Raw genomic sequence first — 27,452 nt, 5'->3', positions numbered from 1 at the left:
AACAACTGACTGAAAAATTAGGAATGGTGACTTTTAAGGACTTGCTTTGCGAGTCATAAAAGAGTATTAAGGACTCCCAAAGCAAGTCCTTAAAATTGTTATGTAAAAGAGCATAAAACCACTTATTGTTTAACATATTTATAAAATTAGTATTAGTTTAAAATAAGTTGTTTTATTTATTGGAAAAATATTGTAAAATAATTTTAATATATCAATTTTTTTTTGATGAAATTTTTTTTTGATGAAATTAATATATCAATTTACTAGTTATAATTTTTATAATATATGATATTGTTTATTTATTTAAAATTTATATGAAAATTAAAAAAATATTAATAAAAATTAATTAATATATTATTAAAATAAAGTTAACTAAAGTGCACCTTTACCTAGTATTTAAATTAAATAGCTGTTGAAGTTTCAAATAACAATTATTATAAGTTTGAAGAGAATTTTTATAGTTGTGATTTTTAAAATTATTTCATTTAGTATTAGGAGTTTAAAATTGGGAGTTTTATAATCACATTTTTTTTTTATCTAAATAAAATTTGTATAGTTGTGATTTTTAAAATTATTTTTTATAGTATTAGGAGTATAAAATTGGGATTTTTATAATCACATTTTTTTTATCTAAATAATATAATTTGATTTTTATTTATAAAATAATATATATATAAGTGCCAATTCCCTTTCTCCCTCCCTCCCTACCCGATCCTTATACTTTCCTTTCTCCCTCTCTCTCTCTCGCATGCTCTCTGCTAGGCCCGAACGACGATGGCAGGGGCTCGGGGAATGATGGTCGACGGTGGCAGGGGGTTGGGGTCGGGCTGTTCGGCGGCAGGGGGCTGGGCCTGGGCTCGACAGCAACGATTGGTGGGTCGGGGCTGGGCTCGACAGCAACGACTAGTGGCTCGGGGGCTGGGCTCGATGGCGGGTGGGGGGGTCTCGAGTCTAGGCTCGACGGCGCAAGGGCTGGGCAGGATGTGGAGGCTTGGGGGCTTGTTGGGGCTGGACGACGTGGAGGCTTGGTGGCTCGTTGGGGCTGGATGACTCAGAGACTCGATAGGTATGCGTTCTTCTTTTTCTTTAATCAAAGAAACTAAAATTTTTGTAGTGTATTGGTATGTAGTGTCATGAACAAAGTGTTTATTCTACACTCTTTCTCACACTTGTGTATATTTATACATATAAAGAAAAAATTGAGAGTGGCTGCCATATGTTTGATAAAAGTCTTCAATGAGACAAAAGAGTTTGGCTTAAGCTACCAGTTGAACGATCTGAGTTTGTTCCAATTGCTGTGAAGGTGAGTGTCAACTTTCCCAATTTGAAAAACTGTCAATTTTTGACATAAGAGGAATCTGGAGTTCTAAAATTGAACCTATCTTTCTATACATTGCAATAAGTTTCCAGAAATGACCTGAATGATATAATATATTGGCTTCAAATTTTGGAATATCTTATTCTTTTATTTATGTGTTAATAGAGATGTCAAATTTCTGAGACAAATCATTTGGTTACAGGAGGGGTTCGGATACCACCATGCTGAACGAGGATACATTATGTTGACTTACTGGATTCCTGAGGGCCCTTCTATGCTTCCTAGTAATGCTTCACACCAAGTTGGGGTCGGGGGATTTGTCATCAATGACAAAAATGAGGTATGGTTACTTGTTGTAATAATGCAAAGACTGAAACTGAAAAAAGAAAAATCAAAGATACCCATCTTAACTGATATTAACAAATGAAGTTAATTGAATCTTATCCACTTTAGATTCTATTTATTCCAAAATACTTGTATCCTTATCATTGCCTTGGTGGTACTTATATGGTTCATCTTAATCATCATCTATATTTCAGTCTTTTTCTGCTTTAATTTTGGCATTTGAGTCATTTGACCTTAGTCATTTAGGTTGTCTTTGCAATTAACCTAAGTGTTCTATTTTCCCATACTAAAGTCATCCATGTTAAAGTCCTTTGTCTCATTATCTAAAACCTGGTGGAATTGGAGTTAAGGGAGAAGAGAGCTGGGAAGCCTGGTGGGATGAGGAACTGGTACTATTTCTGATCTCAGATCAATCTTTTTCTTGTTGCCTTTGCTCTGGAGCTCCCTAGAAATTTATTAAGGATTTGTTACTAGAGGTACAGGGTATTTTAAAAATATATATATAGGCCAAGAAAAATAGTGTTGCTACGAGTGATGTGAGTATAACCCTTCAAAGATTAGGAAGCATGGTATTATGCGTGGCCTTATAATTTTTTCCATTCAATAGCTTCATGTTTTCCCATTTTTCTTGGAAATACTTTTGCACTGCATTAATCATAGAACATAAATATTGTTATAGTGTATGTACTTATTATAATGAGCTAAGCTTTGCTTATTTCCTCTATATTTAATTATTATTTAATTTATTTTTATTCAAAATTTATAGCTAAAAATATGCTTATCATATATTATGTGGAAATAATGATGAAAAAAATGCAATGATTGATTTCATTTTTGTGTGTGTCCCTGCCTTGAGTGGAAAAGTGTTAGCAAATGAGAGATATTTGGGTCTAGAAATCCACTATTATCCTATATCTATGTATGTCAGTATATGCATATGTGATTTCATTTTTTATCAATTATATGCAATACATATATATATTATATAAATATTTTTTTTTACAATTCACGAAGAAAAGGACATTATGATAATGATGTCTTATTAGTCATATATCAAAGCATAAAGGCATCCTCCACTAATTCATATTTTGGTTTTTCTTTGGTCAAAATACTTTCATTTTTTCTTTCTCATTTTGTTGTCAAGTGTTCTTCTTTTTATATTTATTTTTTTATTGTTAAGTCTTTTAATTGTATTATATAGAGTCGATATTTTTCTTCTTATATTTCTATCCATGATATTTGCTTTTGCTCTTAATTTGATTTTCATGACTTTTGAGGTTTTTATGATATTATGCCAAGTTATGCATTCTTAGAGTTAGTTTGAGATAATATGAAATAATTTGGTTAATAATTTGTGAATCACTATTGAGTAATTGATTATATACTAATCCCTATAATATACTAATACACCATATTGAATAAAATAATGATAATTTCTATGTCTTGTTGTTTCATATATAAAAAAATCAGTTGGCAATTGTATATTAAATTGATGGTGACTCTTGTAATTATTGTATCAACCTTTTTGTATGTTTTTCATTAAAAAAGTTAGAGGGTTAAAATGACTTATGTTTTGTATTGTGTGTATTAATGAGAAATGAGAATCCAAACTTACCCAAATATGTTTCAAGACATTCTTTATGCTTAGATTGATAAATATCTATATTTTGGCTCACTTGTTAATATGAATAGATCTATAAATTTCAATGTTGTAGCAAAGATTACAAGAGTGATTTGTGTGTGGTTTGGACAGTTTGTGAGGTATTTTGATTGATCATGAGCAAATATTAGTGGGCAGAATAAGTTGATTGAACACATAACTTGGTTTTTGGTGCCGTGGTGCAACATGATTTATTATTTAAATTATACTTATGTGAACTTTTTAAGGATAAATGTCAACATCAGACCTTTTTTCTTTTTTTATAATATTGATAATAATGTTTAGGTTAAAATTTTGATGGTCTTAAAGCATCGGATTGGTAGCTAATTGCAAGTGGTATGTTGTATTTGATTTATTTTTAAAAAATTTCAATCTCTTATAATTTTGAATAATTGTATAATTTTAGTGGAGTTTGAATATCTTAGATATTCATCCGTAGTGAAGTAGGTTCTGGGAATTATGTGTGTTGCGGTGATAACGGAAGGTTGAAAACTTGCATGTCTTAGTGAAGTAGGTTATGAGAATTTTGTGTGCAGCAATGATATATGGATGAAAACCTGTGTGTTGTTTGATGTGTTTGACTTGTTGGTGTTGATTGTGACAGATGGCTAGGCCAGTAAATTAGGGGATATGCTGTCTGATTTTCTATAGATTTTTTTATACTTAGTTTTGTTTCGTATGTTTATTTTATTTTCTTAATTTTTATATTTTATTAAAGCTAGTAGGCACAATATGGAAAATGCATGCTTAATTTGGGCTCGCGGATTGCAACATTTTCTTCATTTATGATTTCTTATTTTGATAAATCACATACATTTAATTATGATATGCTTTGATTGTAATATCATAATATATGCTTTCTAAATTTCTCATCATAGTTATAAAGCTATTGTTTTTATTTTGCAATTTATAAAATGTTAGAATTATTGAAAATATAGTTCTTTTTAAGATTAGCTACCATATGATTGATAAAACTCTTCAATGAGATCTATTGATGTTTTTTGTATATATTATGTATGAATTTGAAGTTTAAGAGTTTATGAGTATATATAAATGAGAGCTCTTGTTTATAACGAATGTTTTCCAGCTGATAAAACGCTTCTAAAATCTATGGGGTTATGTTTTGTTTTTAAATTAAACACACATATATATATATATAAAAATTAATATCAAACACTTTGTAGCATAGTAAAACAGGGACATTTGGCAATTTGACCACTTTCTTGCTTTGCAACTTAGTTATAAAAGATGTATAACTTACTTTAATTGAATTGAATTAAGAGTTAGATTGAGTTAAAACTATAATGCTACTATCATTAGTGGAATGGGTAGATTGTTAGTAGGGGTAAGTTTGGTTGTTAGAACATTATATAAATGTGGGGAAGGGTGGGGTGAGAAAAGGGGTACGAAATGTGCAGTGAATTGTGGTGTGCTTTATATGTGTGTATTTCTTTCAATTTTAGCAATAATATTCCATATTTTAGGCTAATGTTATTTGTTTGGTGTTTCTCTAGATTTGGTTCCTATCACATATCCTAAAAAATATTCCAGACAAAAGTTTTATTTGATAATCCTACATCATCAATATTCTCACTAGATCTATTGAGTCATATTTTTTTTTAACTAAAGCTAAAATAGAATGGCAATTGTTATCCAAAAAATTAGCATTGATGACGTGGCAAGTGATCCCTGGACACGTGGCTGACACCTGGAAAAGTTCTGCTAGAGTATCAACCAGAAGACGCATTAGAAGCAGTAAGCAGCCTAGTCTTACCTGCGACCAGTCTGGTCGATAGGTCCGCATACAAAGCAACATTAATGAGAAGATCTTTGTAAATCCCGAATTTAACTCACACAATCTCCTGAGTATCGGATTATTCAGGAAAGAATATCTGTAACGATTTTATGTAATCCCCCTTGAGCCTATAAATAGCAAGATATAGCTCAAGGAAGGGACTTTTGGGGGGCTTTTGAATCATTTGAGACTATAGTAATTCTCCTAGTGATATTGTATTGTTCTTGAGAGGTTAGTGAAACTCACTGAACCCTTGTTCTTTGATCACTCCTTTAGTTCTCATATCAATAATAGTCTAAGTGGACGTAGGTTATTACCAGATCCTGAGACCGAACCACTATAAAAATATCGTGTTGTTATTGCTTTTGGTCATTACGTTCTTCCCTAAATATTCATTCATATCAAGCATATTCTGACTCCGTGTCAGTTGGCCAAATCTTGGGTCAACAGCAATATTTTTTCTTCTTCTTTAAATTAAGGAGTCAGGGTGGGACTGCCATATCCCAAATTCAATCACCTGGCTCTGACTATATGTATGTATATTTGATACCATAGCTAGGCTTTGAGCTTATATAATAATCTATATATATTTTGTTAAGTATGTGGTACTTATAGCCTAATTTTCATAGTCTATGAATTAAAAATTACTAGTATGATTATGTAAATAGGCTAGGTTGGGTTGAGTGATGAGTAGATTACTGCATTTGCATAGTGAATTAGTTACACATATAATGTATATAATAACTCACTTATATTATTAATGAAGTAGCTATCTAATCATTTATTTAATTGTATCTATGTATTACCTAAAATATGTTCTATTTATTTATATTATAGCTAAAAACATGATTAGATAGCTGTGATCATTCTTAACTGTGATCAACTGATCTGATAACACTTTCAAACAAGAGTCTCATTAAAATTGATATTGTTTTTATGAATTGAAGCAAATGGTTAGATTGGGATATTAGAAACTTGTTAAGGTTTGACATGACATAACAGTGTTACTGAGTGTGGTTATGTATAGTTCAGAATTTTACCATATACAATATCCTTTTTATATTTAATTAATGCTTGTAATTTTAATGATTTTTCCCATAGTTAAAATGTTGGGTTGTAAATTCTTTTCAGATGGTTGGCTCTCATCATTTTCCTGATTTTTTTTTCTTGTTCATCTTACGCTCAAACTTTTTCTTTTTTCTTTTGGGAGCTACAAGACAATTCGAAATCTTCTTCAGGAGAAGTGGAAGTGAAGTTTCAACTCACTAAAGATACACTTGATGCTATGTTGAGGTCAATGACTTACATTAATGATCATCTCTCTGGAATGGTAAGCTAAGCTGGATGTTTTTCATTGACAATATTAGGCTTTGATATTAGTTAGTAGTTTGGATTCTTTCTTTTGATAAACAATTGCATACATTCTTTCTTTGTTGCATTATAACTTTAAATTGACATTCATATGAAGTGTATTTTGCTTATGCTTTAATGGCTTTATACTTGTGTTTCACTACTGGTTTTTGGTGTATTTTGTGACTTGATTTTATTGTATTTTGTGATTGGATTTTGGTGTGTTTATAGTCTATTTTGCTGCTTCTTTAATGGCTACTACTTGTATTTTGCTACTAGTTTTTGGTATATTTCTTGACTGGATTTTGGTGCATTTTACAACCGGTTTGAATGGATTAATATGATTGATTTATGGTCTATTTTTTTAACTAAGTTGAATGGATTAATATGGTAGATTTATGATTTATTTTGTTGTTGATTTTGGTGTAGTTTGCTACTATTTTGAAATACCTCTATGTACTGGATGAATAAAATTTTATGAAATAGTACTATCTAACAAGAAATTGTTTGCTGCTTGACTATATGAATACCTATACTGATAGTTTAATTCTCACATCTATTACACATATATATAATGATTGTGTGTGTCTACTTATTTACAAGTTTGAATTATTATATAGATCTCCAAATTAATTGGATATACATTATCCGTAGATCTAGGGATGTACACTGATCAATAATGTGTGGACCTCTCTTATTTTTTTATTTCTAGTGGTCAACATTTTAAGAACTTTTTATTTCTAGTGGAGAAAGTTTTTATTAATTAAAGAACTTTTTTATAATGTGCAGGTGTATATTGAGATGCATTTCTTTGGCACAATACTAGACAACATTGATAGCTGAAGTTTTTAGAATAAAAATATATTTCACTAATATTGTATACATTTCTTGTTTAATATTTGGTGATGATAGAATTTGATTGTAGTATAAACTATCATGTAATATGATTTTCTAAGCCAAGTAGACTAAAATTGAAATTATATTTTTGAGTAATTAATAAAAAATAATTTTGTTGTATTTTCTTTTGAAATTTTAGAAATCTAACATATATAATACATTTTGGACACTCAAAGGGATATATTTTTTCTAAATCAAAATGAAAATTGTAGCTGCATTTTTTTTTAAAAAAATTACTTTTAAGGGCATGCAAAGCGAGTCCTAAAAATCTGGTTGAGTCCTAAAAAATTACTTTAATCTGGTTGTGAGTCCTAAAAGACCTCAGTTTTTAAGGCTCTCAAATAGAGGGCTCGCACCCCGCGAGTTCTAAAAAAATTTTTAGGACTCACAATGCTAGTCCTAAAAAACCTTTTTTGTAGTAGTGGTAGGAATGTCTCAAGCAGAACGATGTGGGGATGGATGCCTTATCGGAGACGAAGGATATCTAATCGATGAGGCGATTCTCGTCCCATCAGGTCGGACCAAATTAGCACACGGTCGCTCTACTCCACCATTTCTGATTCCCTGTGTCTGGCGATCTGATTGCGGTACAGGGAGATCGGTTGGGACATGCCGTCTTTGCGAGTTTTCCCTTGACCCTCTACGTGGGTTTCCATGGGCACTCCTGGGTGCACTTGATGGTGGTGCTCAACTTGGAGTCGAGGTTCTGACCAACCGGCTGGCTCGTTTACGATCCCTGGGAAAGTTGTCAAACGGGGTTTCCTGGTGATCTTGTGGCATGGGAGCAGAACTCGGGGTTGAGGTTCTAACCGATCGACTTGGCCTGGGTTGGCTATCCCGGCGAGACTTATGAGTCCTGCCTTGCTTTTTTCTGACGTTAACGTCGGTTGCAAGAGGGGGTAGCGGAGCCAAGACCTCTTCAATTTGCTTGTTTGCCTTGGCTAGATGGCTTCTCAACTGCATGTTGTCCAACTCCACCACAGTGAATCTCTGGGCTTTGTTTGTCGAAAATAGCGGTATGGTGCGCCTCCTGCCCACCATGCTGATCTGTTTCGTTACCGTGCCTTGAACGAGTGACCACCATGATGAATTTTGTTCTGAATCTTTTTCACTAGCATTAATTTGTAGCTCTCAATGAAAAGCACCAAAGTGTTGACGCGATTTTTTGCCAACAGTATATTACGTAATTAGCTGGACTAAATTAGTGCTTAAGGATAAACCGTAGTAAGGATAATAACTCTTAATGATGCTCGGAATGAGATACTAAGAACGCTCGTTCCTTTTTACGTGGTTCAGAGGCTAAAATCCCTCTAGTCCACGAGTCGATATTATTACTGTACATCTCTCTATATTTTGGCAGAGTATTTGCATTACAGAGAAAAACCCAACCCCTTTCCCTATCCAAGATCTTGGTATTTATAGAAGAACCATCTCAAGACAGGTGTTGGGGTCAACACGTGAATACAAATCCTTTCTGTGACCTGTCTTGTACAAATGACGAATATTACAATATATATTAAGGTATGGTCTAATCATTAAGTAAAACTGATCATGGGTCGTGTGGCATAATCAGACATGTGATGTCTGATCATGCACGTTTATGTTACGTGTCCGAGAATTCAGGGATAAACGGATATGTGGTGTCTGATCACGCACGTTTTATATATAACGTATCCAGGTTTATAAAGGCTCCTGGAAATGGCAGATCTTCAGCGTACCCCGACCTGGACATAACGGCAGCTTACGTCTAGGACGTTATGCTTTATATGCGTCTCCAGCTCGTGTCCTACTGCTCCATATTCATCAGCTCGCGTTATTTGCCCAGGGAGTCTCACTGCCTTTGCAGAGGATATATCAATCCGTGGATCATCTAGTATTGTCCTTGGCTAGCCAGCTGTACTCGAGCTGCCTAAAAGACCCAGAGTGAAATATGAGGACATACAAATATCAATTTTATTTTATCAATTAATTAGTTAACGAAAACCTTGGACTGATACTTTTATTATTATTCTAATATATATATATATAACTATAATAAACATAAATGTAACCCAATTTTTTTTCTTAAAAATTCAATGTGATTTCTTCACAATCTATATATATTTATATCAAGAAAAACCTCAAAAAAGTGGTGACACTCTAAAATCTCTCCAAAGCACTCAGTCTAATTTTTTAATTATATTTTTTTCTAATTTATAGCTATTTAATTAACTTTTTAATAATTATATAGCCCCAAAAATAATTAAATAATTAATTAATAATAAATATAAAAAAAATAAGTATCATATATATAATTAATAATTTTAAAATCTACTATAATTGAAAAATAAATCAATAATATAAATATCTAGCTAATATTTCTTTAATGTAAAGTTTTTCTAATTTATAGATATTAATTTATTTTCTAATAATTATATGGCTACAAAAATAATTAAATACCTAAGAAGTTGATGTGGCACTCTAAAATCTTTCCAAATCACACATTCTATTTTTTTCATTTCTTTCTTATTTTTTTATTCTATTTTTTTCTAATTTATAGCCTTCTAATTAATTTTATAATAACTATATAGCCACGCAAATAAATAATTAGTTAATTAATAATAAAAATAAAAATGATAAGTACGATACATATAATGAATAGCTTTAATGTTAAACGCTCTATCTCAACTATCTTTGCAAAAATACCAATAATTATCAAAAAAGTTCAGTGGGACCTTATTAAAAACTTGTAGTATGAGTCTATTTGTTTAAGGGGATTTTACACAATTCCTTACAATATTATTTTTAATTACTATATTAACAACAATTAATATATTTTCATTTATATATACAAATCTTAACCAATTTTTCATTTTATTTACTAAAATTGTCTTTATTATTTCTTATACAAATATTACCTAATTAATTGAGAAGCGTGATATTAGGGTATGTATTTAAAACTTGCCATTTTAAAATCTTTTCTCTTTTTGATTTATTTAAAAAAAGAATTGAACATCTGCCATAAAACACAAGTTACATACATTTCCCCAAACAATGCACATTTTCCCAAATTCAAAATAAAAACCCCAAACCTCTTATTCTCTCCAATCCCAACCGAAAACTCATACACTCAAACCCATTTCTATTCTTCATCTTCCAAACCGATGGTCTCAATGAGGAGCGTCGGTGATACTTTTTCCATAGACTCGCCAGAGAAGGAAGAAGAGATGGAGGTTGAGTCTGAACCCGAGGAGACTCGCCAATGATACTCTTTAACGTGATTGTTTGATTATTTTTATAAACTGAATAATATATTGGTTATTATTAGTAGCAATTTTGTTTACTTTTATGTTTATGCTCATGATGTCATTTTTCATTTTTTGGATTGTTTTCTATGTTAACTTTTTTTTTCCTTTTTATAAATATAAAGTTATGTTTATATTTATTTTTATGAATATTTCTTGCTATGAATATACACTTAAATTTATGTTTATTTTGTCAATGTTGAATGAATATATTGTACTTTAAATAGATTTGTTTATTTTTTAATTGTTATTTTTTACTTTAAATTGGTAGATGTGGCAAATGTACACAATTGTCATTTTTGTGTATTATGTTTTAATAAAATAAATAGTATCGTATATGTTAGACAATAACGCTATTGTTAAACACCGTTTCATTTATTTTTATCGTGGTATAGTAAAATAAACAAAAATATTTTAGTTAGACGGATAGTTTATAATTATACATAGAATATTTTTTTTAAGTCTTTATCAATAAAATAAAAATAAAATAATACATTAGAATAACATGTTATAGTTATATAAACGTTTTGTTAATTCATTGTTCAATGTGTACTTTTATACTAAATACTTTTATGTTTATTTTTTTCACTATATTAGTTTATCATATTAAACAATTTTATTTAGATAATTTATAGTAGATTTTCTGAAGATGGTTATTCAAATATTTCATAAATTGTCGTCAGTTAATTGTGGTTTCTCATTTAATTGAGATAATAATTTGAATATTATATATTTACTATTTGATTTATTAATTGAATTCATATAATATTAAATATGAGAAGTTATATATATATAAAACAAATTAGGAAAGTGGCTTAATTTGTGAGATTGTGTATATATAATTATGTTTAATAAAATGGTATATATTGTATATAATTTTGTGAATAATATATGTGATATTATTATAGTAAATTCTTTACTTTTGTTGTATATAAGTGAAAAATTCCCTTTGTTTAAATAATAAAATAAAGTGTCTTCATAGAGTTCATAAAAAAATAACAAAAATCTCATTGAAGTTTAAATTAACATAATAAAACTCAAATATGTTTCCTTGGTGTTCTTGGATCGTTTTTGTCCATAGGCTCCCCACGTCATACACCCTTAACTTTGGAACTCCCTAGATCACCATGCGTGTCAAACAAAAATCCTATCATCTACCTGAAATGGGAGAACAAAGGGGGTGAGCTAAAAGCCCAGTAAAGAAGTACAATCATAAAATGCAACAAATAATCATAATACAAACTAGTTTTTGCATCATAACTTTAAACTTAAATAACATAGACATTTCCATAATAAGCATAATCTTCATATGACAAACAACATAAACATATAAGCTATATCGACCAAGGTTCTGTAACTACATACCAGAAAACCATAAAAGAATTAAAGTGCAGAAAATAAAAACACACAATGTTTTTATATGTGGTATCAACAATCCTTGCAGATTACTACTAGTCCACGGGGCCACGCCCAGAGATAAGATTCAAAAATAAGATCTTAAAATACAAAGTTTTTGACTTATTCACAAATAGACTCCCTCTTATTATATGTCGCAAGCTTGATGTATTCCACCTTGAAAAATAAACCTTGCTAACCCTTCAAGAATACGAACTCCCTTCGATGTGCTTGAAGTGTGCTTGCTTCCTCCCAAAGCAAGACTTGAATCACCTTCTCCCGAAGGCTTAAAGAACATTCTCCTGAAGGTTTGCACTTTGTTCTCCTCCTTTGTAGAACTGTTTGAAGACTCAAAAATAGAGGTAGAGTCGAACTCACTCACCTCTACACAACAAAGACTCTCTTTTATAAATAAGAATGAAATACAAAAAGAGGTAACTAAAACCTAGTAGCCAATATGAGTATTTATAGTCATTATACTCATATTGGGCAACTAATACATGGTCAAAACTGACTTAAGCCCACAAGGAAACTTTCATAAAAAGAATTCTTCAATTTGACAAGATTTCTTGATTCTGTAGCTACATAATCGTGAGCTATATATGGTAACAATCCATCCTTTGATGTAGGAATCAAGACTTCCCTTTTATAACCTGATCATGCAATAAAACTCAATTATATGGTCAGATATAATGAGGTAATCGACTGGAAAAAGATAGTTAAAAAAGATTTGATTTTAAAATAATAAAGCCACACTATTTTTGGAAAACTTTCCTAATATAGAAATTTTTTTCATCAATTATATCCTTATTATTAAAAACAAATAAAACATATAATATATATTTATATACATCCGAATATAATAAGAAAATACAAAATATTTTAGTCAAATTAAATATGCCAAAAATAGAATTAACAATCTCTCCCTTTGGCACTTTGATTGACAAAATATTTTGAAGAAAACAAACAAGGATGAATCTGCAAAACAAAGTGTTAGAACCAAAAATGAGAGTATAAAAATACTCCCCGTACATGAAAGCTTACTAACACATATAACAAAAAAAAACATGATAACTTTTTAAACGAAAAAAGTTCAACAAAACCTCAACACAAACAACTCCCCCTGAATATAGGGTCCAAAGTTCTAATCCCAAAATAATACTACTCCCTTTTTTTTTCTATCAAAGGAGCCAAAAACAACAAAAGACAATAAAAAAATGACATTAAATTTCAACATAGGCATAAACATAAACATTAATTCAACCAACTATCCTAGCCACTTTGAAAGTAATTCATGATGCTGTCCATCTTCCTTAGAAGTTTTCCTTGACCATTCTCCATCCTAGCCAAACGAGCATTGACTTCTGCCAGTTTTGCAGGTGCAGAATTTGAATCAGTGGTAGCAGGTGAAGCATCTGGTACTCCAAGAGAAGCAGAACGACCCGATTCTCTTGGAAGACTTTCCTTGAGAGGGTTTTTCTGAGATTTTGAATGTTTGACCAACAGTGGGAGGCTCAATTGATTCATTGTCAAGAATCCATTCCCTTTGAGAAGATAAGATCTTATAAATCAAATTGGGAAGAAAAAGGTTAAGTTTGGGCTTTTTACCCTTTCTAAAAGACATAATTTGTTCCCAAATAAGATTAGCCAAATCAGCTTGATCACCAGTAGAGATTTTGTATAATCAAAAGGCAAGGTCATTAGAAACATTTACCAAATTGGAGCAAGGAAACCAATTGGACAAAGCAAACCTCATAAGCACTGCATGTTGATAAGTGAGTTGAAAGATGTGCATAACATCAGTGAGCTCGACAACCTTGTCTCCAGTGAGTTCTATAATATAGTTCATGATGACCAAACATGACATCAGATGGCTCCACCCTGATTGGTAATTGAAGAACTTCAGCCACATCATTCATTGTAAAGAAATACAAGTAACCACGCACATACACTTTGCCAAACATGAAGGAGTTTTCATCTAGGCACTCATCGGTGATGTTGGCATAGAATTCCTTCACAGCTCGATCAACATAGCCAGTAAAACCAATCAAAGTGTCCATCCACTGCCTTTCTTTTAACAAACTAACAACTCCAAACGGTTTATGAGCAATCACATTATAATTCTTTTCAACAATAAAGTTTCTTGCCTCATAAAATTTCATATCTCTCTCATGCTTATTATAGCAAAAATAATGTGAATGAGGTTTGAAGTTTTCAAGAGAGATACCAAATGGTCTTTTCCGTTTCATAGGAAGAGTAGACTTTGGAGGAGCCAAGGGACATTTTCCTTTGCTTTTGCCTTGAGCAGCAGGTTTCGTAACAACAGCAACAGGTTCTGTAACAGCAAGTTCCTCTTCTGATGCAGCACTTTCAGAACCAAAATCTCCCAAAGATTTTACTTTTTCTTGAAATTTTTCTCTAGGATCAGATTCAACCTCTGATTCTTGTTCCAAATTCTCAGTTTCTTCTTCTAAATCAGATTCTGAAGGAGATGCAGAAGGGGGGGTGATTTTTGAAAATTTTCACCCGAGAGGAAGAACCAACTTCCTTGACTTTGGGAACACCATGGGGACGAAGCACCTCAGTTTGCTTCTGAGTGGAGGTCCGAGAACGTGTTCTAGAACTCACCATTGGCATAGGAACAATGGCCCTTTCAGAGAATGTTCTTGAGGAACCTCCCTTCCGAGAAGAAGAAAACTTGGACAAAGATTTTTCAGATGAAAGAATTTCATCATGACCACTAAGACCAGGGGTGGTTGAGGCAATTGGAGAAGCTATCTCAGGTGGGGAATTCAGAGTGAATGTCTTTTTTCTCGCTTGGATTTTTTATTTCCCAAAATGTTTTGCAGGAGCAGGAACCTGCATTGGAGCTGCGGTTGCTGGAGTAGGAAGAGCAGTCGAAGGAGAAGCTGGGACATATGGGGAACCACGAACATGCCTCTTCGAACCACCTTGGGCATTCTTAATTTTTTTCATTAAAAGCTTGAAACTTTGAAAACCCTAGAGAGGAACTCACACACGTAGAGAGAAAATTAAGAGGGGAAAAAAATTGAAGAGAGTGTGAGTGAGAGGATTAGATCGTGGGTTTGGGTAAATATAAAGAGAAGGAATAGAAAGGGAAAGTGGGAAGTTACCTAAACCAGATTTTCAATTAATTCAATAACTCCCACAATATCAGAAAATAAAAAATAACCTTTCCTTACCTTTGACTTACCTGAAAAGAATAAAAGGGAAACAAACATTATAATTTTGCAATTGAATTAATAGTTTCCAAAAAGAGGCCAATCCCATGAAAATAGGACACTTCAAATCAAATAAAATGAAAAAATAATTAAAAAATAAATGATAAGGCGAAAAATAATGCCCACCGTTTTAGTGATTTTGTCAATTTATGCATATATATTTTTTATTAGAAAAAAAAATGAAAAAGAAAAAAAATAAAGACAAAACACCAATAAACACAAGAGAAACAACCAACACTTTAGAGCAAAACATTCTGTCTAATAATAGAATTAAAACAAGACAAAGAAACACATATTTTTAGTTAAGCTAAACATTTTAAATGCAAAAGAAAGTAGTCTTTATTAATACTCCGGAGCTGAGTTACGTAAAAGAAAAAGAAAAAACATGCTATGAAATAAAAACGTCCCATTTTAAAATAATTGTATATCAGAAAACTAATAATAAAATATGGTATTCTTAAGATCGTTGTCATCCATGCGGTCCCCTCACAAAGCACATACACTTTATTGGAATGGTCCCCACTCACCATGTCAGTACATATTCAAGTCTTGCCTGTGGAGAGAAAAAAAGGGGTGAACTAAATCCCAGTAAGGAGAATCAAACTAAACATCAACATAAAGCAAACCTCATTTAGCCAAACCTGTGTGTGCACTACGCATGTAAATGGGAGAGATTACTACGAGGAAACTCTCATGGTCCTCTCTACGACCTCCATGGTAAATTTATGGCCACATTTGTCTACCTTTTACCTTCCCAAGTACATGCCTGATACATAAAGCATGCAACATGCATCCCATAAACATTACCATGGTGTGTGTGTGAAGTCTTTGAAAAAGGAGAACGTGATCTCATTTAACGATCAAAGCCTATCCACAAAATAACAATAACCTTATTTAGACCATAACATGCTTAAATAGGTAAGTTACACGCCCAAGAACCCCTTTGCATGAGCCATGCAACAAGTAGCCTTATTTCTTTAATCATAAATATCACATTCCCATAAATCAAACTTACCCTAATACCAACAGCAAACAACCTTCAAAAATACCCATAATAATACCTTAAGTACATGTGTAGGCCGAACCAATATGAAGCACGACCACCTTAGAGATTAGGAACCTTAGACAAGAATCATGTTTATCCAATAACCATTGAAAGAACAAGAATAGAATGAACTTAAAGACTAAACCATAAAGCAACATTTTACCTTCAACCTTTATTCGTTTTCTTCACGAAAATCTCGAGCCCTCGAGCAAAACCTCCACCTCCTCAGCCTTCTCTCTTTCTTTCTCTCCTTCTTACCCTTAATCATGATTGGAACAGACCGTAATCACTTGGTTGACAACGTCACCTCTCATGATGGTAATGCAATAGAAAAATCCTCACTAAAAGTTTCACAAAGTACTCCTACTCTAGCAACCATTGTAATAGAAATAAATGAATATGTAGCTCCATAATCAAATAAAACTGTACAAAGTGTACTAGGAATAGAAATCTGACCTGTTGCCACAGTATAGCTGGCCTTCACTTCGCCTTGAGTTAGTGCGAACACTCGAGCCAGTACCAAGTTGTCATTCTTCTTTTGTCCCTCGTTCTTAGCTTGCATTTGAGGACATTTTTTCTTTATATAACTCTCTTGACCACACTTCTAGCAGGCTTGTGTTTTAGATTGGAATTTCTCGTAATGCTTGCGGTTGGACTTCGGACAATTTCCCACCTCAGTATTGGGATTTTGACTGTCGCTCTTTGCTCATTTCTGTTTCTTATTCCTTTCATGGCTTTTGTTATCCTGAGCCTTTCTCTTATCTCCATACCCATAATTTCCTTTCCTGACCTCCCTCCTAGCATCATTTTTCATCCAAATTCATTCCTCCATGCATTCTGATTTGAGCAAACATTCAAATATCTCCGCATATGTCGTAACTCCCATCGTGGTTAATTTTCTGTCTCTAGAAATCATTGTCTTCAACCCTCTCATGAATCATTGAATCCTTAGGGTCTCCGTAGGCACCATATCCTTTGCAAACTTTTCCAATTGATCAAATTTCATTGCATATTCTGGTATTGTAGAATTTCCTTGAGTTAAAGTTACGAACTCATCCACCTTTGCTTCCAGAATTGTGGCATTGTAGTATTTCTAATTGAAAACTTTTACGAATTTGACCCAGGTCATGCCTGTCCCATCTCTAGTTTGCATTACGAAATCCCACCAAATGCGTGCATCTTTCTTTAGAAAATGTGATGCGCAGGACACCCTACCCTCATAATTTAGACTCATGTCTCCAAAATGGACTCTACCATCATAAGCTAGTTCTCTGCTTCAATAGGGTTTGCATTCCATTCAATGCTGGGCAGATGCTGCTTCCTGAATCATTCGTATATTGGCTCAAATTGTGGTATGAGGCATCCCACCAAGGGTCCTCCCTGCCCTAACTACTTTTCAATAGGCACTTATTGTTGTGGCACTTGTACCGGATGTTGCCCTCTTCCAGCTCAAGCTACTTCCTCGTCTTTTAGCCTTAGTTGTTCCTGTAGCCTAGCTATCTATGCTTGAGGGTCCTCAATTTCTAGCTCGACTGGATTTTTAGGGGCATTAGCAACATCGGGGGCATCAACTGCATTAGGAATGTTAGCGGGGGCATTAGGTGCTCTTTGTCCCCTTCCCCTTCCTCTGCTAATTGTGGCCCATGTTGCCCTTCCCAGTGCCATTGTAATATACTACGGTACACAAATTAATTTTAAAACAACCTTTATAAAAGGTGAACTTAAAGATAAAGAAAACAATAATTTATTCATTTATTCAATTAATAGAAACCATAGTTCAATACATCAATTAAGAAAGACAGAAAACATAAAAGGGAACTTGAACTATTGGGTGTCTAATATATTCTCTATCAAATTCCTCCAAAAATAGGTTTTCATTGATTTATAGGTAATCTAGGTTTAGGCATCCCAAAATGGTTTTTGACAGTATATCTAGTATGGTCTTTATCACTTGCTCACACGAATATGAGGTAAGGTAGTATTTTATAATATCGATCTCCTTGGACTTAGATCTATCTGCTTCTTCCTTAGTTGCAAGTCTCACCTTGTTTACTCCATATTCATATGCTAAACGATTAAAAACAACTGGATACCTAACTAGGTCTTCTACAGGATCACCCATTATTTCCATCCATAAACATTCCATCTTTTCCCTAGCTTTAGGATCCTTGATGGTTGCCATAAGCGCTAGGTATTTCTCTTTTTCCCATAACTAAGCACTCCTACGAAAAAAACTTTTTAGCACACGTGGGGTGCGAGTCCTCTATTTGAGAGCCTTAAAAAGTGAGATTTTTTAGGACTTGTATTGCGAGCCTTAAAATAATGTTTTTAGGGCTCGCATTGCGAGTCCTAAAATGTTTATATTTAATTTTTAAAGAGTTAATTGGTAGCCAAAGCTTTATCGATGACGGTGGCACCACCACCCCACAGTGGTGGTTCAGTCCTATCCTTTAGTGGGTTTTGAAGCCCAAAGGACAAGGAATGTAGTGGTGGTGGTCATTTGTCTCGGGGTGGCTCGAGGTGGATGGAAAATACCCAAAATGTTTTAGAAACCAACATAGCCGAACTTTGGAGGCCCCGTCGAGAGGGCTAGGGGGCGCATGAGGCTAGGGGCTCACAGGGCTGGGGGTTTTGAGGGTCGGCGAAAATTCCTGGGCAGCGCGTGTAGACGAGGGGTGGCCGGAGAGCCGCCATTCGTCTAGTGGCAACAAGTTGTGAGAGAGAGATCTACAAAAAGAGAGAGAAAGATAAATGGGGGAAGAGAGAGGGAATCCAAGGAATAGAGGGAGAGAGATAATAGGCTGAGTGTTTTTTTCTTTTATGATTTAATATATAATAAAAATTTTGTTAAAAAATATTATTCTAACTTTTAGGACACACATAAGTTTTTAGGGCTTGCATTGCGTGTCCTAAAAGAAATTATTTAAGGACTTTCAATGAGTGTCCTAAAAAGTCCAGAAACTTTTGTCAAAAACAATTCAAACTTTTAGGACCCACATTAGTTTTAGGGTTTGCACCGCGTGTCCTAAAAGAAATTGTCCTAAAAAGTCCAGGAGCTATTTTTAGGGCTCGCATCTAGGTGAGTGCCCTAAAAAAGCATTCTAAATGCATGTTTTTGTAGTAGTGAAGGCTTCTCTCTGGTATATAATCTTCTTATTGCATAGTTGACTTCCATAATTTGTCGACTATCATTCAAATCTTACCCTATCTTTTGAATGTTTCCCATCTCCTTAAGAATGACTTCTCTATGATTTTTCATTCTAGCTCAAACTCCACATATCAACAAATATTTTACAAGGAATCATACAATGAAACAACTTACAAACAAAATGATGAGTTAGGTTCCTTCAAATCTTGTTCATGTATTATGTGAGAGTTACGAGTTTTTGATGAACGACCTGTCTCTGATACCAACTTCTAACACCCTAATTTAACTAGAACATATCCTTTGAATAAATATTTTAAATTCACAAGAATGCAGTCTTTCATTAAGAGATAAAACCAAAACATCCAATTCAATAAAATTTGTCCCAATATAAAATAAATGTATTTCATAAACTAATAATAAACTATGGTGTTCTTATGATCGTCGTCATCCATGCGGTCCCCTCACAGAGCACATACACTTTTTTGGAACGATCCTCCTCGCTCACAGGGCCATTACCTAATTAATTCTTGCACACAGAGAGGAAAATGGGGCTGAGCTAAATCCCAGTAAGGATAATCAAACCCAACATCAAGATAAAGCAAACCTCATATATCCAACCCATAATCTCAAATCATAATAAGGCATAACATCATCACAATCATCATACAGAAAACCTATGTGCTCACTACGCATGTAAACAGGAGAGATAACTACGAGGAAGCTCTCATGGTCACCTCTACGACCACCATGGTTAACTCTATGGCTACCTTTTTCCACCTTTTACCTTCTTAAGTACATGCTCTAAAACATATAGCATACAACATGCATTCCATAAACCTTAGAAATAAAGCGAACATGTTTAACCTCCTACCCATGAGGTCTGTGTGGAGTCTTTGAAAAAGGAGAAAGTGATCCCATTTAACGATCAAAGTCTATCAAAAAAATAAAAATAACCTTATTTAGACCATAACATGCTTAAATAGCTAAGTTACACACCCAAGAACCCATTTGCATGAGCCATGCAACAAGTAGCCTTATTTCATTAATCGTAAATATTTCAAAGGCAGCTCTTGATTCCTCTCAATCAAGGAAAAAATCTTGTCGTTCACATTATCATCCTCATCCTCTTGAATTTTCAAAAATTCATCTCAAATTTCCCTTTTATAGTTCAAAAATCAGCTTGTAGTGTGAACAAGAAAATCCTTATAATTCACTACAATTCAATCCAATCTTTCAAGCCTTAATTCATGCAAATCATCAAGATCTTACCATGGTTCTCTTTCACACACACCACACACCAAAGGCTTAGTCACACACATACATGTGCACACATTATCATATAATTAAATCAAAGCATAAATAAGTAAATAAAACAAAGGTAAATAAATAACTACATAAATAAATAAACCAATAACTATTATAGTAATTATTGTAACAACTAATTAAATAAGTAAACAAGACAATATAAAAGAATATTAAAATAATTAAAAATAAGTAAATTAAACAACAATTAAAGAAATTAAAATAAACAATAAATAATTAAAATTTGTGTGTCTGGATATTACATATCACCTAGCTGAATCCTAAGAGGAAATCACCACATTATGTCCTCAATCATTTCCCTTAATTCTCTCTCCCAAAATAAAGTAATTGGCTTAAAAGAAAAAGGAAATTTCTCACCCTAGTTGACCGACCACACTAACTCCTCTTACCCTTTCAATACTCGGCCAACGCTACTCAACAATTCCCATTCAAATTTCAAACTCTACTGACTTAAAATAACCAAGGACAACCAATAGCATTCACATCCCATAAATCTTACCCATTATTCTATTTTCTTTAATTTTCAATCAAGCAAAGATGACAATAATATAAATAAGGAAGGAACTCCCTTCCTTGCCCTTCACTCACACACCACCCTCTCTCTCTTTCTCACATTTGTTTTCCATTTCTCACTATTTGATAGTTTTTCTAAAATTAGGGAAATTACGAACATTCCCACTATTTAGTCTAGAATCATGGCTCTCTCTTGCATGCTCACCATACATGCTATGTACGTGCACACACACAATCAAGCAAGCCTATCATAACCATGCACAAACATGCGCGTAATCAAAACACATACACAACAAATCACAGATTAATTAACTAATTAAAACAATAAAATAAATTCAAACAATTATACACTTAACACTTAAATACTTAAATTTAAAAATAACAAAACACATAAACAAATACTAATAATAATAAAAAAAAATGTTGCGCTACTTTTAAAATCTACTATGACCGAAAAAAATAATAATATAAATATACATCTAATATTTTTTTAAATCGTAATTTTTTTCTAATTTATAGCTATTGAATCAAGTTTCTAATAATTATATAGCCACAAAAATAATTAATTAATAATGAAAATGATATACATAATTAATAGCTTTAAAATCTACTCTAACCGAAAAAGTAAATTAATAAAATAAATATCTATCTAATATTTTAAAAAACGTAAAGAGAGTGAATTTGAATTAAAGAAAACAAATTTAAATATTTATAATAATTAATCTATTAATCATTATAGATAATATAAAAATTACATTGATAATAACCAAAATATTATATATATATATTTTAGCCAAAAAAAAATAAATTTTAATTAATAATAAAAATGATAACTATCATAAATATAATTATTAGTTTTAAAATCTACTATAATCAAAAAGTAAATCTATAATAAAATATCCATCTAATATTTTTAAAAACGTAAATAGCATGGATTTGAATTAAAGAAAAAAATTAAAATATCTATAATAATTATTCATTATAGATAGTTTAAAAATTAAATTGATAATAACTAAAATATTATATATTATTTTATATAATGTAACTCAAATTCACATCCATTTTGAATTGAATTTAAAGGATTATTATATTATCCCTATACTTTCCTATAAATAATGTTCAAGTTCATTGGTAAAGTAAACTTAAATTCTAATAAACTCTCTCACTTCTAATCATAGAGAAAAAGTCTAAAAGTTAATTTTAAAAAATAAAGTATTCAAATTGGTAATTTGCTAATTAGCTAAAATACAATGTTCAAAATGATCAAAACGAGTAATTGGTTAAAATACAAAATTCAAAATGGTGTGAACTCTTGCACAAAAATAAATTATATATATAATTTAATTTTTTTATAAAGACTTTTTGAACCGTTTGAATATATACATGCTCCAAATGTTAATTTTTAAAAAAATAAAGGATCAAACAGATAATCGACCAAATTGCAATATTTAAATAATTTATTTATTTCTAGTTTTAACCTTTTGAAAAAAAAAACGTGATCTAAAAGTTAATTTTTTAAAATAAAGTATCCAAACAGTAATTGTCTATAATAACTCTTTCGCAATACATAAATTGTATTCATACATATGTTTTATAAAACAAAATAGCACACCAAGCTTATAATTAATAATAACAAGAACAATAAATAAATAAAACCAAGCATACAACAAATTGCTTGAATTTTGTTTTCAATACTTCAATTATTTAAAATTTATCGAAAAATAAAATTAAAAAATATGTTTTTTAATCATTACAAAAGAGTGCACGAAGCGCGGTTATATTTTCTAATTAATGGATAATTGTTGAGGTAAGTTACTTCTCCCAAAGGTTTTCAATCGAAAAAAGTATCTTAATTTGATGGCTGTATTAGAACTATTGAGAACGAGTATAAATCTAGCTGATGACTCATTTTTCCTCTCCATAATGCAATCTTTAATTTCTAGGCCACCATCCTATAACTCCTTTTATGTGTGCTGCCATCATTAATTTGGAGAGTTCAAATTATGACTTTTGAGATCAAAATATTTCTTCTAATAAATACAAGCCTCTTGCAATTAATGTTGTCACATTTGTAAGTTTTCTCAACTTATTGCTCGATTTTTTTTATGCATTTACATTTCAACCTCGTTTATAAGCAAGGAATGAAGCTATATCATTGATTGCATACCATTAATGTTAAAGAGTGCTATATTGTATTTGACAACTTGTGGTATGAAAACATATCTTTAGCATAATTTTCATAAAAAAATATTTTCAATATTACCAAAATATCTCAATATTGATTATATAATAGATAATATATTTTTAAAAAACAATTTTTTAATCACTAATTATAATTAATTAAAAGCTAACATTTTTAAAACATTAATAATTTTGTTTCTTATTTTTTTCGTCATCGTATATTAAGTAATTGAAATAAAATTATCATACTAAAAATAAATATTGATTTTCTAAAAGAAAATATTGAATTATTAAAAATTATTACTACTTCAATTAATTAAAGGGATATTTACACAAATGTTTTTTTTAAAATTTTATTTACAAATATACATTTGTACATCATTAAAATATAACTGAATTCAAAATAATATTGTAATGTCCCGTGTTTTGAACACACGTTAGTAGTCAGTTGGAACTGGTGAAGAACTATATGGAATATTATTTAGATAAATGATATTATATGAATTTGTGATGATTAGTGCATTTTTATAGATGCCGTGATGATCTAGTAAATGATCTAGCTTTATGCAAAGAAGGATTGGTCTCGGACCAAGGAGTAAACCTAATGGGAGAAAAATCTTGAACAATATAAAATAAGAAATACTATAGTATAAAAATATTAATTTTTTTTGGCGACTGAGACTTTATTGTCGAGTCAATAAATTTAAGAAAAATTGATTGAGGTTTGAATTCCAATCAACCTCTCTTAAGGATGAGAATTTTTTTCTCGAGTCTCTAGGGCATTTTTGCCAATTTGGTAAAATTACCAAAATTATGTCATATGTGACAAATTTTATTTTTGGGTCACATTTAATTTAATTAATTAAGCTTGGAGATATTTAAAAACTATAGAGAATTTTAGATAAGTAAAATTACCAAAGGACCCTTGAGAGGTAAAATTGAGGCATAAAGGTCTTTTCCAAGGGAGGAGAGAGAGTGTGGTAGGCAGCAAGGCTAGGCCTAGGGTTCTCAAGAGACTAGGATACCTACCCTAGGGGAAGAGTAAGAGTCTTACCCCACTCACAAGTTAAACCTTAATCATTGTTCTCTTACACTTTTAATCATTTTCTCAAATATTTCTTCTCTCAAGAAAAATACCCTCTTCCATTTCCTCTTCCAAAACCGAAACCCTAAAGCCTCTACCCCTCCATTTATGCAATTATTTCTCTCCTTAAGCTAAGCACACTCTTCCTCCATTGAAGAAGGGAGAATCTCAAGCGAACATTGGTTTAAATTATGTTTCGAAACCTCCTTCATCTAATAGCCATGCACAACATTGATCTTGTGTTCTAGGGTTCGAAAGAAGTTTTTACGAGTAGGATCTCAATGATTTAGCACTTTGGTGTTCAAGTAAAAGCAAGGTAAGAGATCTTGGTAGTGTGCATGTTTTGTCCCTCATCTAAGTCTTTCTACCCTAACTCTCTCTTAAAAGCAAGGTAAGAGATCTTGGTAGTGCACAAGGGGGAGTTTGAGAAGCTAAGGAAAATACATCTCCAAGCGAGAACTATCAAAGCTAGAAATATCTGGTTGTTCTTGAGTTTTGTGATTTATGATGGTAGATCTGGTTGTATAGGTTATTTTAATGGTTTTTGGAGTTTATTTTATGCTTTAGGTTGAAATTATGTGATTTGATGATTTGCATGCATGCATGTAGCTAGTGTTATGCTAGAAATGCTTATTGTTTTTAGGTTGTATGTAAAAATGCATGCTGCAAAAATTTCGTGGCCTGGCTTCCAACGTAGTAGATTGCACTCTACTATCTCTGCTTGTGAAAAATATTTTTGTAGTTTGATAGTTCCTTGTGAGTACTTGATGATAGGCTTTCGAAAAATTATAAAAATGTATTTTAAAACCCAAGTTATGCACTTTTTGACATTTTATGTAATTCTGCAAAATTTCTGGGCGGCATGCACTGTCCAGATTGTTTTGACTTTTAAATGGGTTTACCTAATCTAAAAAATATAAAAAAATTTTGGGTTATATTTTAAATATATATAAGGGTGTCTACAAAATTGTAGAGGAAAATGAGTTATGGTATAAGAAATATAATTTTTCAAAGTTTTCCCTAAAATCTAAAAATAAAATTTCTTGGCAGCAAGCACTGCCCAGATTGCTAAAAACATTTTGAAGAGTTTTATTATTCTAAAAATTATGAAATTTGTAAGTGACCTAATTAAGATATGTATAAATATCCCTGTAAAATTTTAGAAAGAGCTGAGCTATGGTGTAAGAGAAATAAATTTCCAAATTATCTTAAAATCTGGAAAAAACTTCAGGGCAGCAGGCATTGCCTAGATTTCTTTAAATATTTGAATAAGTTTTACCATCCCAAAATTTATAAATTTTTTAAGAGAATTGGAAATGATGTGTATAAAGAGCCCTGTAAATTTTTTATAGAAAATAGTGTCACGGTTCAAGAGAAATAATTTTTCTATGTTTGCCCTAAAAACTAAAAAGTGGCAATTTCGAACCTTAACGAAAAGTAAATTTTGGGAGGTTAGTTCTCTTAACCTAAAAAAAGTTATGGCGCAAGGCTTTCACCTAGTTTCTTTCCTTATGACACATAATACGTGAATGATAGATTAAGGGTTTTTGCCAAAAACTCAAGATAGGACAAGAAGTTTAAAGATGAGACTTTATCACTTTAATACATATAATGACATTAATGTTTTGAAAATGAAAAGAAATAATTCTTGCAAAGATAACTAAGGGTTTGGAGATTTAATCAATCCAAAATCAATTTGAGTTAATTTAAAAGTTGATTTTAACCATTTCATAAGTTAAGGGTCCAATTGCCCTTCTTTTAAAAAATAACATAAAATGAGATCCAAAGTTATTGACAAAAATTGCAAAAATGGGAGTTTGAGTTTTGTAGAAACTTTATGAGAAAGGGGTAACATTGTCAAATATTATTTATAAAGGGTCAAAAAGGTGGTATTTTGGAAAATGATAGAAAAAGGTGAACTTTTGTAAGAGAGCGAAAAGCTAGTAAGGGAGTATTTGTAAAGGGTCAAAAAGACAAGAGTTGTTTAAAACTCCTTTTTCTAAAAAACCAAAATACGAGTATCCGATAAGATAGTTCTTTTGTTAAAAAATATTAAAATGAACAGCACAGAGGGCGTATTGTGGTGAGACTAATTTTCTCATGATACCATAAAGACTAAAATGAAATCCAACCTTATACACTATAAGGTGTATAAGAGGTTATAGTATAGTGTCTCTAAGAGAACTTTATTGCATGTAGCTATTGTAGAATATTAGCTATAAGAGTATGCCATAGTTTAATCCTAGTACACTGTATTAATTACAGTAAACACGAAATGGAAAAAAGTATAGCAGTGTTAAAGATCCAGCTGGGAACTAAGGACTCCAAGTTAGTTAGCCTTTCTCTTTCTTGACTACAACATGAATATACTAGTTTGTGCTTGTAGTAGTATATTACATTAGTTTTGTTTGAGTCATTAAGACCAGAGTATGCTTAATGCCTACTCTTGCAATGCTTTTGCATTCTCAGGCTAAATGGTAAGTAGGTTCAGGTTGGAGCCAGAACCATAGCGTAATATAGTCTGGGTTAGAGCCAGGACATGGTAAAAACAATAAAGTTTGGGTTGGAGCTAGGACAATGGTACTATAGTCCGGCTTGGAGCCAGGACATAAATTTGGGAATCGGGTCGAGGCCCGTATCCTTTGCTGTTAAACTATTGATTAGTTATGATATGTATTATATGTATCTTGAATGTTTTGAGAATTTTCTGAGTGCATGTTATTGTGATATGTGTGAACTTAGTTGTCGTAAACAACTAGAGTATTTATTTTGGATATGGTTATATATCTTGAATGTTCTGGGAATTTTCTGAGTACAAGTTATTGTGATATGTGTGAACTTGGGTGTTAGAAACAACCAAAGTAATTATTTC

At 31.8% G+C, this 27,452-nt stretch overlaps 1 protein-coding gene across 9 annotated transcripts; it reads left to right on the top strand.

Annotated features, from left to right (window-relative positions):
• The first annotated feature begins 706 nt into the window (after positions 1 to 706).
• On the top strand, positions 707 to 7,485 carry LOC133782178 (uncharacterized). Of its 9 annotated transcripts, none has more exons than XR_009870366.1 (6): positions 707 to 1,066; positions 1,194 to 1,303; positions 1,521 to 1,658; positions 2,014 to 2,052; positions 6,336 to 6,448; positions 7,258 to 7,485. XR_009870366.1 is itself a non-coding variant. In XM_062221391.1 (6 exons), exons 3-6 carry the CDS (start codon positions 1,560 to 1,562, stop codon positions 7,309 to 7,311), a joined length of 312 nt encoding a protein of 103 aa, XP_062077375.1. In that variant the 5' UTR covers positions 708 to 1,066; positions 1,194 to 1,303; positions 1,521 to 1,559; the 3' UTR covers positions 7,312 to 7,485. The 9 variants fall into 9 exon arrangements, 3 of the variants coding, with proteins under 3 accessions (XP_062077375.1, XP_062077376.1, XP_062077377.1); XR_009870365.1 differs by having other exon boundaries at positions 1,956 to 2,052; XR_009870363.1 differs by having other exon boundaries at positions 1,956 to 2,052; positions 6,329 to 6,448.
• The last annotated feature ends 19,967 nt before the right edge of the window (positions 7,486 to 27,452 follow it).

Source organism: Humulus lupulus, chromosome 6 (genome assembly GCF_963169125.1).
Source record: "Humulus lupulus chromosome 6, drHumLupu1.1, whole genome shotgun sequence".
Classification (NCBI taxonomy): Eukaryota; Viridiplantae; Streptophyta; class Magnoliopsida; order Rosales; family Cannabaceae; genus Humulus; species Humulus lupulus.
Note: the sequence above shows the minus strand (reverse complement) of the source record. Positions and strands in the feature narration are given on the sequence as shown.